The sequence below is a fragment of the Chrysemys picta genome, chromosome 18 (genome assembly GCF_011386835.1).
Source record: "Chrysemys picta bellii isolate R12L10 chromosome 18, ASM1138683v2, whole genome shotgun sequence".
In the NCBI taxonomy this organism is placed as follows: Eukaryota; Metazoa; Chordata; order Testudines; family Emydidae; genus Chrysemys; species Chrysemys picta.
Genome location: NC_088808.1, coordinates 19,742,216 through 19,756,368, shown reverse-complemented (window position 1 = coordinate 19,756,368; position 14,153 = coordinate 19,742,216). Strand labels below are relative to the sequence as shown.

Here is a 14,153-nt window from a genome sequence, read left to right as displayed (position 1 = left end):
ATATACTAACGCTTCCCAGAGCCTGTCACTGACTGAGAGCTGCTGCAGTCCCCCTCTACACCCCCCAGTACTCCCTACACAGACTCTGAGGAGGTCTTCCTCTTTCCAGGGCTGAAATGGGTTAAGTTACAAATGAAAGTGTTTATTGTGCTAGCGAACCCCAGTGGAAAGGCTTTCCAGGCATCACCTCAGTGCCATTCGAAACACCATCCTAGATCTGTTGCTTCATTTGATGAGCCCCTGGAGTTACTAGAAGGCTGTGAAAATACTGAGTTTCTGGGGCCGAATCCTCCTTTCTGATTTGCTCAGGGATCTCTGACCAACTCTGGGCCGAACTGTGAACCTCTTACTTCCGCTGGGAGCAGCTGTTTGCACATGTCGTCTCGTTGCTGGCCCATGGGAGCAAGGCGTTCACAGCCTTTGCCCTCTCTGAGTCACTGTGGTGTCTTCTACCGCTTGTCTCACGCAGCGCGCCCGTCAGCCTCACTGGAAGTGCCACATGCTGAGCGTAATACAGATCTGATTCACGTGGAGGCTGTTGCATTCACGGGGTGGGGTCCTCAGCTGGTGGCAAGGGGCCGCGCTACTCTGACATTAATGGAGCTATGGGCATTGACACCACCTGAGGATCTGGCCCCATGTTTTTGCTCACCTTTAACATTCGCCCGAACTCTGCTGGCGGCCAGGAACATTCCAGAGCTGTGCTCAGCACAAAGGCCTGGACAGGCGCTCAGAAGGTGCCTGCATGTGTAATAAAAATTCCCCTGACGACAGGAATTTGCAGTGGTGGGAGCACGTGCGCGTCTGCCTGCGGCGGGAGGCCCAGACTTTTGCCTCGGCAACATGGTGACCGTGCGTTATTGTTTTACAGCCATTTGCAGGTTGCCTTGTCAAAACGGTGGGAGCTGTTCAGCCCCAGACAGATGCACCTGCCCTCCAGGATGGATGGGGAAATCCTGCCAGACAGGTAACAGCTCTGGTTTCCCTGTTTTGTATTTCAGTCTCTTCCCTGGGCTTCCCTTTGCCAGGGCGATGGGAGCGGGGTGGGGGATGGCGGGATATAGCAGGTGACCTGTAGAAGGTGATTTTCAGGAGCTGACAACAATCTCCTGGATAGGCCAGTGGCACCCAGGCCTAATGGTTTCCTCTGTTGGTTCTCAGCAGGGAGTGAACCTGAGCTGTGCACCAGCAGAGTGCCAGGCCCGTGGGCTGAGAGAGTAACTCCATGCTCTGTTAGCTGTCATAGATTCTTTACATGGACCCAGCGCGTTTACCCAACCCGTGACACCAGCTGTGTGGTGCCTCCATTCCATGCTTTGGGTCAGCCCTTGAGATACATGGGCGCTGCCTCCGCAAGGCGTCAGCTCAGCACCCAGCGCATGTAATGGGCCATCAGGCATCTTCAGCAGGTTCGTGCTGCCCGTGTGCCTTCACCAAGGGTCAGGTCAGGTGCTTGTGCAAAAGACCCTCCCTGCTTCCTGGTAGCTGAGCCCCGTCATTTGGAACAAGGACTGCCGTCCCATGGGCGTGGGCATTGTCGCTCCTGGGCAGCGCTCGGGGAAGTACGACAGGACTGGCTTGTGGATCTGGGCTCTGGCACTGGGGGCCTTGGGGCAGGTCACTGAACTTCTCACTGACAGCAAAGGTCTGGAGGGGTGGGGGTGGGGGGAGCGCTGTTTATGCCCACAGCTCCTACAGACCAGCAGGCAGGGGGTGGGCCAGAGCCGGCCAAAGGGCTTGGATGACGTAACGCTGTTGACCCAGGAGAAGGAGGCAGAAGCTAGCGTGTAGCTGGCAGATTGGGGTAAGGCGCTCGGGGTGCTCAGTGGATTTTGGGGGGGTGCTAGCTGTGGGAGGCCTTCCCTCCATTCCCTCCCCCTTCTGCTAGAGCTCAGGGCTGAGACTGGATTCCATTGCAAAGCAAAAAGGCCAGAGCCACGGCTGGGGTAAATGGGTGACGCGCCCGCCCGTGACGTTCCGGGCGCTCTGAGAATCTGTCCCTAAATGCCCTTTCCCGCTCACTTTATTCGAGAGGCCTCATTTTGGGGGCTTCATGTTACACTCCTGGGGAGCATGCACAGGCCTGCCCAGCCCCCACCCAGGAATTCAGTCCTGTCGCAGCCTTTCTGGTTCTCCTCTCACTTGCCGTGGTGTAACGCAGGAGTAACTATGGATTCGAATGGTGTAAAACCCCTAAGTCCAGTAGGTGGTTGGAGGCAGATGCCTGACGGGTGTAAATCGGCTCTCTTGAAGCCGGTGAAGCGGCCCTGATTTCCACCAGTTGAGGATCTGGCGCGACTGTAATACCAATGCATGTGTGTGGGGTTGAAACACTGGCAGGCTGTAGTGACAGCTTGGATCCCCCCAGCTCAGAGGGCTGAAGAGATTGTCCTGGTGCCTAGAACAGACTTGCCCAGGCACAGGAGGGGGCTGTCGTTCATTTCACTTTGTGGGTAAGGCGTTAATACCCCCTCTGCCCCCCGCGAGGCGAGGCGGTTGGGCTTTACACACCCACTCGAAAGGCTGATAGCACCTCACCGGGGATGGGCTGGTGCGTGTGGCCCCCCGGAGCCAGCGTTGAACAGCGCTCACCCAATCAGGGAGCGTTTGGCTCCAGCTCCCCTAGAATTAGGGAGCGTTCAGATCAGGGGCTTTGCTTTTGCCCTTTTTAGATGTACTGGGCCTGATGCATCACGAGGCTTCTCCCGTTTTACCTGGGGTAGCATCAGTGGCGTAAAACGGGAGTAGCACAGTGGAGAATCTGAAGTTTAGCTCCTGCTAGAAGCGAGACCCGAGCTGGCTGCATTGACAGCAAAGGAGATTCTTTACTCGGGCAGCTGGGCACGGACAGACTCTGTGGGGTTCTCTCTCTAGCTCCCAACGAATCCAGCCTGCCGTCAACACCCAGATCTCCCCGGCTTGTGGCCTGGATTAAGCTGACGGCTCTCTAGTCCGAGCTGTTCCACGTATGCTTTTGGTGAGGGGCCCTGTCTGGCGTGGTCTGTGCTAACCCTGTCTTCACAAGCGCTGCTCCCTGCTGGCCCGCCCCCACCCGAACCCCTGTGACTTTACCCCTGTGCTTTCAGATGTGGATGAATGCACTGGCCCAAGTCACGGCTGCAGCCAGCATTGTGTCAACACGCCTGGGAGCTATGGCTGTGCCTGTCGGGCTGGGAAAAGGCTTTCCGCCGATGGGAAATCATGCCAGGCTTCGGAGCCACCCACTGAGACAGAGGCCTCCCCCGCCCTCAACCGATCAGGTAACACAGCATGGGCTGGAGCTAGTCCGGGGGCATGTTACTGCTTGGCTGAATGTTAATTGCATAGCCTTCACCAAAGGGTCTGAGGCAGTGGGGGTCTCTAGGCGCTAGAGCAGGGGTCTGGGAGCCAGGATTCCTGGGTTCGATTCTGATGTGTGACCTGGGCCAGTCACGCATCCACTCTGTGCCTCGGCTGTAAAATGGGGATAATGGCTTGCTGTGAGGTTTAACTGATTACTGGGCGAGACCCCCCCAGCTGGTGGGACTAAGGGGCTTTGGCAGCCAGCTACTGGCCAGGCCGGAGACACAATGGCCAGCGGGGAGACAACTGGGTCAGCACAACATCATCTTTTCTCTGCGTGTGACTCCAGAGCCACGAGGACAGGAGTGGCGGCGACGCTGGTGCCGGCCCATTATTACTTTTGGTACGCGCTGTGACACTTCAAACTCGTACCGTGAGTAATAATGCGCTGCGGCCAGCCCTGGCGACAGACAGGAGCAGCACGGGCGGAAGGGCTGCGCCCGCGCGTACAGCTGTGGAGGTGATTCCTGCGGCCTGCCCTCTCGGCTTTCTCCTCTCCAGAGCCCCTTTCCCCCTTGGGGCAATCTCTGCCATCTCTCCTGGGCTATTGCAGCAAGTTTAGCAATAGGGCTAAGATTTTGTCACGGGAAAAGTGACGCACGGATCACGGGCAGCAAACAAAAATTCACGGGCGCCCGTGACCTGTCTGTGACTTTACTAAAAATAACCAGGGGACAGGGCTAGGTAGGGGGAAGGAATGACAACTGGAGTCCCAGGGGGTGGGAGGGACTGACAGTTTGAGCCCCACTGCCATGGGGGTGGGGGCACACAGCCCTGGATCCAGCGGCCGCAGCCATAGGGGGTAACCGCGGGGGACACACAGCCCTGGATCCAGCGGCCGCAGCCATGGGGGGTAGCCACAGGTGGGTGGGCACAGAGCCCCGGCTCTGGAGCTGGCAGCAGCCGGGGAGCAGGGGCACACAGTCCCAGGTCCAACCACAGCCACGGGGGGTGTAACAGCCCTGTGACGCTGCGAGGGGGGGCGCACGGCCCTGGCCCCCGGTGGAAGCTGCAGGACGGGGAACACGGCCCCAGATGCAGCCCCCAGTGGAAGCTGCGGGGCAGGGGAGCGCATGGGCCGGGTTCCAGCTGCAGGGCAGGGGTGCTGAAGCCGAAGAAGTCACGGAGGTCCGGTGAAGTCACGGAATCTGTGACTGCTGTGACCTCCGTGACTACACCGTAGCCTTATTTATCACTAATTCCGTGGTACAAGGTGCACAGTTCCACCCACTGCCCCGGTTTATCTCTAAACCAGGCCTGCACAACTCGTAAAGCGGTGAGGGCCATATTACTCCAAAGAAAAGAGCTGAGGGCCGAAACCCCCCAAGCGCTGCCAAACCCCCCTCCCCAGCGCCACCCAGCCCCCCCGAAACACAACACCCCCCCCCCCGGCGCCACACACCACATGGAAACAACCCCCTCAGCGCTGCCGAAACACTACCCCCCCCCAGCGCCACCTGCCCCGCGGAAACAAACCCTCCTTCCCCAGGGCCACCCCACCGAAACAGCAGTATTGAACCTCGGTAATTTGTTATAGCGGGCCCCTAAGGTACTCTTTTTGCTAGAAGTAGAATAAGATCTTCCCCCCACTTTGTAATCAATTGCCCTGTTGAATGAATGAGGTGTGAATGAGGAAGGCGTGGAAGGCAGGCACCTCCAGACAGCTGCAACTCTTGGAGAGGGCAGGGCTGGCTCTAGGATTTTTGCCACCCCAAGCAAAAAAATTTTTGGCCGTCCCCCCCTTTTTTTTCATGCCCCTCTGCCCCCGACCCCGCCCCAACTCCACCCCTTCCAAACCCGTTCTCCAAATCCCCAGCCCTGCCTCCTCCCCCAGCGTACCGCATTTCCCCCCCACCATTGCTTCCTGTGGGCCCCCCGCGACCTCCCGCCCTAGCTCACCTCCGCTCCGCCTGCTCCCACGGGTGTGCTGTCACTCCGCTTCTCCCCCCTCCCTCTCAGGCGAGGGAGGGCGGAGAAGCGGAGCAGCGGTGCGTTCAGGGGAGCAGGCGGAGCAGAGGTGAGCTAGGGTGGGGGGGCGCAGGAAGTAACGGGGGGTAGAGGAACCACTCCCCACTCCAGCTCACCTCCGCTCCACCACCACCACTGCCTCCCCTGAGCGCCCCGCCGCTCGGCTTGTCCTCCCTCCCAGCCTTGCTGCGTGAAACAGCTGTTTCGCGTGCGGCAAGCCTGGGAGGGAAGGGGGAGAAGCGGAGTGGCGGCGGCGCGCTCAGGGGAGCAGGCGGAGGAGAGCTGGGGTGGCGGGGGCACTTTTCCCCCATGCCTCGGAGTCGGCGCCTATGATGGCCGGTGCCAGAATGCTGCCCCTAGAAATATGCCGCCCCAAGCACCTGCTTGTTTTGCTGGTGCCTGGAGCTGGTCCTGGGAGAGGGGATGGGAGCCAGACCAGATCAGATCAGTAGAACAGGTCAGCCACCGATTCACCGCTTGCCTCCTCAGCCCCCCTCCCCTGGCTCACCTACTCACTCCCCGCCCACTCGCCTACTCAGCCCCCCCCTTCACCCACCGCTTGCCTACTCACCCCCCGGCGGGCCGCACAGTGAGCCCATGCGGGCCGCATGTTGTGCAGGCCTGCTCTAGAGCGATGTATAGGGCTGTACGGGATAGAGTCCCACCCTCTTGAGCAAATTCTTTGCTACGCCAGCTGCCCAGCCCAGAGGACGGTGCTCTAGGCAGGGTGCAGGTGCCATTTTCCTCTTCACACGGGGTAGATACAGCCCCACTGAAGTCAATGGAGCTGTGCCGGCTCGCCTCCGCGGTGGAGCCAACCCCGGTGTTGCTGTCATCCAAGCTCATGGAAGGGTAGGACATACCGTGCATACACCACAGCCCAGCCTAGCAATACCTGCTCCCTTCAGCAGACCAACAGTGGCTAGTTGTTTGGGCTTTGCGGACGGGGAGCAGGCTCCAGCGAGCTCATTAAGTGAAAGCACGGCCCTGCTAAATTGCATCTGCACAAGGACAATTGCTAGCATGGGGTAATGCGGCATCCCATTGCTAATTGCACCTGGCTGCAGCCCACTGTTGTGTGCTGGGTGTCAGACCATGCCTGCTTTGCTGGAGGAGGGCAGCTCCAAGGCCCTGTGGAGCGCAGACCCCAAACTGCCCTTTGAAAACCTGCCAAAGCCAAGGAATGAAAATGAATCACTTTTGAAATATCTTTGGCACCTGAGCATCTCTAAGGAAAAGTGTCAGGGGCTGACGGCCTTCTCTTAATTAATACCCTTTGGTGGAAACACAGGAGGTTACTTCAGGGCTAAATTAGTTGCAGCCGGACAATAATTCTAAACCTTCATCTCGTTTCTGTTCAGAACAAAGGTAATTCCCCTCCCCCGCCAATCACACACACATTTTGGACCCATGCTTTGCTACCCTCTGAGGGGAAAAGGTGAACTGGTCTCAGCCTGAAGAGCAAAGGCTGGTTGGAGTGTGTGGGGTAATGTGCCCATCAGGATTAGGGTCAGAGGCTGGGGCTTGGACAGCTTTCTGTGTTCCAGTGCCTTGTGATTTGCTACACTGCCAAGACCATGTTCTTCAGTAAGAACCAGCATTGCTTGACTCTACTAGTCGCTTGGTTGCCTGGTTTGGGCCAGATCCTCAGCAGATGGAGGATCCAGCCTGGGGAATCTCTGCAAAAAAAAAAAAAAAATCAAAGGGCCAAATCAACTGCCCAGCCCCAGGGAAGTCAGTGGAGTCATAAGATAAAAGTGGGTTCCCCCCCTGGTCCCCTGTACAACAAACCCACTTGCAGGAGCATAGAGGAGCCAAGCATGCAGAAGGCACGTTCATGTGTGACGGAGACCTTGCCCTGCAGCCCACCCCACTGCTAGGACCCTCCCGAAGTAAGAATCCCGAAAGCCGCGGCTGTGCGAACACATGGTGCAGAAGCTCTTCAGGATTGTAAATCCCAGGGCAGAAGGGTCTCAGAATAAGGGCAGATTAGTTAGCTCCCGGGGTCAGTCACAGGCGCTCCTCAGTGGCTCAACTGAGGGCAGTTGTGTGTTTTCAATCAGCCACCGGTGTCCTGGCTGGTCATTATTGCCCAAGCCCCTTTCCATAGTTCCTGGATTAGTTGAGGCAGTGGGGGGCTGCTGGTAAATTCTCGGCGGGGATTTCTAGCTAGTACATAGATTGATATAGGGGACGCCTGAGCTGTCGCTTGTTTTCATTCCTGCAGCTGCTCCATGAACTGGGTCTCAACAAGCATGTCCCAGTGTGGCAGCGAACAGCCAGCTCCTTCCCTCACTCTCAGGCAGACCTCCGGCTTAACCCTTCGGCTGCTGCTGCCAAGGCCGGCTCCAGGCACCAGCCCACCAAGCTTGTGCTTGGGGCGGCACCTGGAGGGGGGCGGCGCGGCGCTCTGGCTCCAGCCGCCGGGGAGAGCGGAGCCCCGACCGGGACTCGCCGCCCTCCCCCCGGCGCTCTGGCCGCCGGAGAGAGCGGAGCCCCGACCGGGACTCGCCGCCCTCCCCCCGGCGCTCTGGCCGCCGGGGAGAGCGGAGCCCCGACCGGGACTCGCCGCCCTCCCCCCGGCGCTCTGGCCGCCGGGGAGAGCGGAGCCCCGGCCAGGCACTCCGTCCTCCCACCCAGCGCTCTGGCCGCCCTCCCGGCCGCCGGGAAGAGCGGAGCCCAGGCCGGAGCTCGCCGCCCTCCCCCCCGGCGTTCTGGCCGCCGGGGAGAGCGGAGCCCCGACCGGGACTCGCCGCCCTCCCCCCGGCGCTCTGGCCGCCGGGGAGAGCGGAGCCCCGACCGGGACTCGCCGCCCTCCCCCCGGCGCTCTGGCCGCCGGGGAGAGCGGAGCCCCGGCCAGGCACTCCGCCCTCCCACCCAGCGCTCTGGCCGCCCTCCCGGCCGCCGGGAAGAGCGGAGCCCAGGCCGGAGCTCGCCGCCCTCCCCCCCGGCGTTCTGGCCGCCGGGGAGAGCGGAGCCCCGACCGGGACTCGCCGCCCTCCCCCCGGCGCTCTGGCCGCCGGGGAGAGCGGAGCCCCGACCGGGACTCGCCGCCCTCCCCCCGGCGCTCTGGCCGCCGGGGAGAGCGGAGCCCCGGCCAGGCACTCCGCCCTCCCACCCAGCGCTCTGGCCGCCCTCCCGGCCGCCGGGAAGAGCGGAGCCCAGGCCGGAGCTCGCCGCCCTCCCCCCCGGCGTTCTGGCCGCCGGGGAGAGCGGAGCCCCAGCCGGGGCTCGCCCCCAGGGAGAGCGGAGCCCGGGCCGGGGCTCACCGCCCTCCCCCCGGCGCTCCGGCCACCCTCCCCTGCCACGCTGGGGGTGGGGGGCGGCCGGAGGCTTTTTTGCCTGGGGCGGCAAAAAAGCCAGAGCCGGCTCTGGCTGCTGACTCGCGGGTTGCCAGTGGCACCTGTCCAGGTTTTCCCAGGATGGCTGGGAAATCCGCCAGGGGGCTCAGTACACACTGCCAACGCCGCCCTTTTAGGGGCTCCTGGGTTTTTTGCACCTGAGAGGTGGCAGCCCTCGCTCCGCCATCACAGCCCGGTTTTGAGAATGACGGTTCACTTTAAGGGATTTTATTAATTCCTGTGGTGCTTTGCTCATGGCAGGCGCCTCCAGTGAAATGAAGGAAGAAATGCAAGCCCTCCGGAGCCGGGTGGAAGTGCTGGAGCAGGTGAGCCCCCGTCAGCGAGTGCAGACAGAGATGCAGGCAATTGTACCTCAGCCTTTTTTCACTGCACTTTTAATTCAGAGTATTTGGCTCCAGAACCTCATTGCACAGCTGTTCATAGCTGGAAGTTTTGCCCTTCGCTGGCTCTATTTTTAATTTTGCCACCTCATCTAGTCTTGGCTTCTGGTATCAGCATTCCCTGCTGCGCCGCCCACCGCTCGCAGCAAATACTGTGAGAACTCCCCCCACCAGGAGCCCTGTTAGCACTAGTCAACTACCCCAACCATCAGCTCTGCCAGCCCGGGAGATAGCTGAGCCGGCCGTATCAGCTGCTGGCAGGTCTGATAGTTTTCATCCCTCTCTATTACACTAACAGCTCCTCTCTCTCTCAAAAGAAACTCCAGTTACTGTTGGCTCCATTCCATAACCTCATGCCATCGGCAGCAGATGACGTCAGCACAGACCCCATCAGCCAGCTGTTCTACTCCCTGCGGCAGCTGGATAGAATCGAGTCCCTGAGTGAGCAGATCTCCTTCCTGGAGGAGCGACTGGAGACATGTAAGTAGCCAGGGTAGTTTGGCAGTGCTCAGCAAGGAGAAGGCCCTTGATTCTGGTTATTGCTAGAAATTGTACCCCTGCACCTTTTGCTATTACAGTGACACTGCCCTAGACATCAGGTCTGTAAGGTAGACATGGTCCTGCTGCTGAATTCTAATCCCAGTTCTACCACAGGGTTAGGGTTACAAGCTCACTTCAAAAAGCCATGTCCCTAACTTGCAGGGAGCAGGTGGAACAGTGACATGCTCTAAATGGCCCCTTTTTTGTGCATTCCGAATGGGTAAATCAGAGTACAAATGCCAGATTGCTTCCCTCTTGTAAAGCAGATCTAAGAAGTAGAACGGCAGACATACCACGCACGTGCAGACCAACTGGATCGGTTATGTTTATGCCACAGTTAATCTACTTCTACGCCAACTCCCAAACCATCAGCTTGTAATTAATAAAAGATGGTTGCAACCAGCCAGAGTTTCATTTCAAAGCGGTTTGTGCGGGGGCTGAATCCGATCCCTTCATGCAGCATCCAAAGATAATAAACAGCTGCACAGAGATCACATAGTTTTGGGCAGTGGTGAGGGTACATATTATCTCAGCTCCTTTTCATGCCACTGCTGTTCAGGGGCCATAAGCATCTACATCAGAAACTGCCTCAGATCCTAGGGTTTGTGGGTGCAGTGTCAGAATTCAATCCTTAGTGAAAACACAAAAGTTAACAGTGCAAGTGAGTTTGGTGAGTACAGAACTAGTCCAAATCATGAGTACAGGGAACATTGAGGGAAATTGCGCCTAAAATTCTACAAGCCATTTTTTTTCCTGCAGTGCAGCAAATCAGGGCTGTTTAGAAAAGGTAAAATTGCACCACAACTTTGAACAAAAGCATTTGATGAAAACCTTCGCTTCTGAAAAAGTATAACTAGTGAATAAAGAGCAGACATGGGGCTTAATTTCCTACCAAGATGTTTGCAGCAGCTGTAGTTATCCAGCTAATGTGTGGGTCATGGAAATTAACCCAGCCTGGTGAAATAAGTATCAACATAATGTTTGCTGTTAATTTCAGCGTACAGCCGTGTATAGGTTTGTGTTTTCACACAGCTGCGTTAATTTCAACGTGCAGAGGCGTTAGTGGAGCACTGCTCCTTGGGATAGTAGAATGTTTTATTCCCCATTACAATTTTGAAGTGCTTTGTTTTAGTATGCAATTTGCCAGCCATTTACAACTTTTGCATTTGAAAGCCTTTTGTTTTCCATTAAATGCTTTTGATCAAACTTGCTGAGAAACCCGCTCATTTGTCCACTCAGGAATTGGTGTGCACCAACAATACAGCTTAATTCCTGATTAGTTACCCTGCCTCTAAACGGTAGAGGAAGTCCTACAATATACCTAGTTCCAACATAGTTGCTTATGTGCGTAAGAACACGGGCCCTACGAGACCGTCAATTTTCAGCTGGTTCCTGTTATAAAGGGGCAAAACTTTTTCTGTTATTTGCTCAAACAAACAAAAAAACCCATATGTTGGGGGGAAAATGTTACAGGGGCTGCTCTGTAGTGATGTTTTTTGAAATAGGCTCACTCTGTCTTTTAAGGACACATTCTTATCACCAGCACAGTACTGGAATGAGCTGTAAAGTGGAATATTTCCACACTACCTTGTGATGTTGCTTAAAGTTCACAACTGTAACTAATTTGTGCCAGGCCCCATCCTGCCCCCAGGATGTTTTTTCCCTTTTAAAACAAGAAGGTTGAAAAATTAAGATGGAAACTAAGACCCATCATGCTAAATTAAATAGTATTGATAGTGCAAAAACCTGTCACTGAACCGGGCTTAGAAAGGTAGCTGGAATTCCCTTCCTTCCATCCTCAGCGGGACTCCAGTTTTTTTAAAAAGTGGCGTCCAAAGGCTTCAGTTGCAGGCACAGATTTTCTTTGGCACTGCTCTGCGGTTGGGGTACTTGGCCGTCTACATGGTAAGCAATCAGCAGCCACATATAGAAAAATGTAGCTGTTCTTGGTTTAGAATCAGGCCTGTCATAGCTTGGTGACTCTACAGCAGTGAGATAAGAGTGACTTTTGGATACCCCGATTGTACTGTGTGCTGCACGTCTGAGCCTCCTGGAGAGTGGAATAGAAGTGTTAAATGCTTTGTGGATAAAAGACCAAATAACAAGGCCCTTAATGTTAGTTGAAGCTAGAGGGTTTTAGGTGGTTTGGAGGGTTTTTTCCTATGGTTTAATAGTTTAGCATTTGATATTATTATAAGTTTGGATTTAAATTCATTCCCAGACTGACTGTGTAAGGGTTCTACCCATAAATGCCTAGGATCTTCCCTGAAATCTGGGACTTGATCAGCTGTGCTGGTCAAAAGTTACCCCTTTACAAGCAATCTGAGGGTGTTTGGACTTTACTTTTTAAATTGCCTGAGCTTGTGACCCTTTACAGACAGTCACACCCATGAAGTTATACTAGTACAAAAATCAGTGTGTAGACCAGGCCCCAGCCCTCTTACTGGCACCAAGACTGGCCCTGACTAATGCTAGCTCTGGAATTGTCTGGTTTCAGGTTCGTGTAAGAATGAACGCTAATAGTAAGAGGAGCAGCACTTCATTGTGGGAGCAGAGTGATTGGTAACCCTGGATTTCCTCTCTCAGCACCTCTTGACCCAGCCTGCCGTAAGAGGCCATGATGCCTTCAGGACCACGTGGGAGAGAGCCATAAAGAGCTTATTTTGATACGAAGGGCCCTAGTGTGTTTTTCTAAGAATTGAGCTGCTTGGAGACTGATTTTAAATTGGACTTACACCTTTGCCATAAGGGCAAAAACTATGAGATGCTCAGGGTTATAACGCTTTCTTCCAGGGGCTTGGCCTGCTGGCACAGCATCAGCCAGTACCCTACAAGAGACTTGCTAAAAGTGAAACCATGTGGTGCTTAATTTGTTTGTGACTGTAAGTGAGGTGAAATCTTGGGCCAGCAGTTAATCGTGTGGTACAGCAGCAGGAGATGATCTGTGCAAGCAGCAGCTTGTTTAGCTTAGAAGCCTACGTTCTTAGAGAACTAGATAGCCAGACCTTGCTCTTGCTGACATCCAGTGGAAAGTTTTGCCTAATCACACATTGCTTCACTATTAGAGCAGAGGGGAGATTCTGCTTCTAGGCTTTTCCACCATCTCCTTTTTACACATGCCTGAAATTCAAAATGGACCAAGCCAAAGCTGGTCAGTAAAACCTTCCTCCATTTGAAATGCTAGAGGGGGTGGGAAGAGGATAGATATAATCCCTTTGCTTCTTAAAAATTGGCTTCATTTACACACTGAAGCCTGGCACACTTGCTTGTCTGTGACAAGATAACCAGCCAGTTTTGCCAGTTAAACCAGTCTTGGCTCAGCCTGGGAGGAGGAGTGGCAGAACTGCTGTATTTAAAGTAGGAACGGATGCACATTGGCCCGTTGCTCTGGGTGAAGCCTGCAATGCTCATGCCTCTTTGCATAGTTATCTCAAGGCTGCTGGAGGAAAGATCCTAATGTTTCTAGAGAAACAACGAGTCTATGGTACAATGCTTTCCTACCTGTAAACTGCCAGAGACTTGAGGTCTATTAGCCAAGCACTGTGCAGGGTGGTGCAGTTTTCGTATTAAAGTTATGTCCTGTACAGCTCTTGGGTATGGGCTTGTCATTGGTTGGTCAAGATGCTGAGCCATGAATTAGGCACAGTGGAATCCAGTTGTTTAGGGGTGTTATTCTACCCTAGGTCATGACTTCACTCATGGGAGCTTAACACCACAGTTACTGCTGCACCAGAGGCAGGCTGGGGAGGTTAGCAGCTTCCTTGTGCTTGTAGCCAAGGTGCAACTTGATGTAAATGCACACTTACCCAGGTAGGAAGCTGCAGGTAGAGATGTCTGCATTTCTCCACACCTCCTGCCTATGGCAAGGGGAACAGTTGCAGTAGCATCTCTTCTCTGCCTGAAGGGGGCAAAGGGGTCCACCAGGAAGCTGAGGGTACAAACAACTGTGTAGGGAACATGACCAGCCCCTCCACCCATATATAGGAACATGGACGCTAGATGCCCTCAAGTTACTGGAACCCTTTAGAGTGGTCACCAGCTCTGCTTGAGCCTAGTGGAGGGCCTGCTGCCAGCTGTGCCTACAGCCTATTCCTCTGCCCTGGGGAAATAGGGGAGCAGAAGGGAAGGGCTGGTAAGGAAGTGACTCAAGACCAGCAAATCTTTTCTGCTCATATCTCCTGCCGGTGCTTTGATAGGGAGGAGAGGGTACTTACCTTGTATATCCTCAGACATCTGCAACTGGCCCATGGGATGCGAATCCAAAATTTGTATCTGTCTAGGGCTCCACACACACCACACTGTGTAAACAAGTCCTCACTGTAGAAGCTTGGACAAAAAACACCTTTTCCTCCCTGATGCAGGAGTCATTCGTACCAGCTCACTAGCAACAGGAAGCTCACTCCAGCTTTCAGTGCTTGGTTACAAGAACACTAACGATTTTCTACAAAATTGGTAATTAGGCAGGATCTCTGCAGTGATCCTTACGGCCATGCAATCTTTGTGCACAATCAATGTCCAACTAACATGTATCCATGTAGTAAATAGTGATGCATTTGAGAGT

At 55.3% G+C, this 14,153-nt stretch overlaps 1 protein-coding gene across 28 annotated transcripts in view; it reads left to right on the top strand.

Annotated features, from left to right (window-relative positions):
• The window catches only part of EGFL7 (EGF like domain multiple 7), a 38,149-nt gene extending 24,028 nt beyond the window's left edge, over positions 1-14,121 (top strand). For 15 of the 28 annotated variants that reach the window (XM_042854337.2, XM_065572145.1, XM_065572146.1 and 12 more), the window contains 5 exons: positions 872-967; positions 3,087-3,260; positions 8,913-8,977; positions 9,370-9,532; positions 9,856-11,611. In XM_042854337.2, the coding sequence (XP_042710271.2) occupies positions 872-967; positions 3,087-3,260; positions 8,913-8,977; positions 9,370-9,532; positions 9,856-9,971 (614 nt within the window). In that variant the 3' untranslated portion in view covers positions 9,972-11,611. Of the gene's footprint in view, positions 1-871; positions 968-3,086; positions 3,261-8,912; positions 8,978-9,369; positions 9,533-9,855; positions 11,612-12,089 lie in introns of those variants that run through there. The other 13 variants (XM_008169492.4, XM_065572149.1, XM_065572141.1 and 10 more) reach the window with 2 other exon arrangements.
• The last annotated feature ends 32 nt before the right edge of the window (positions 14,122-14,153 follow it).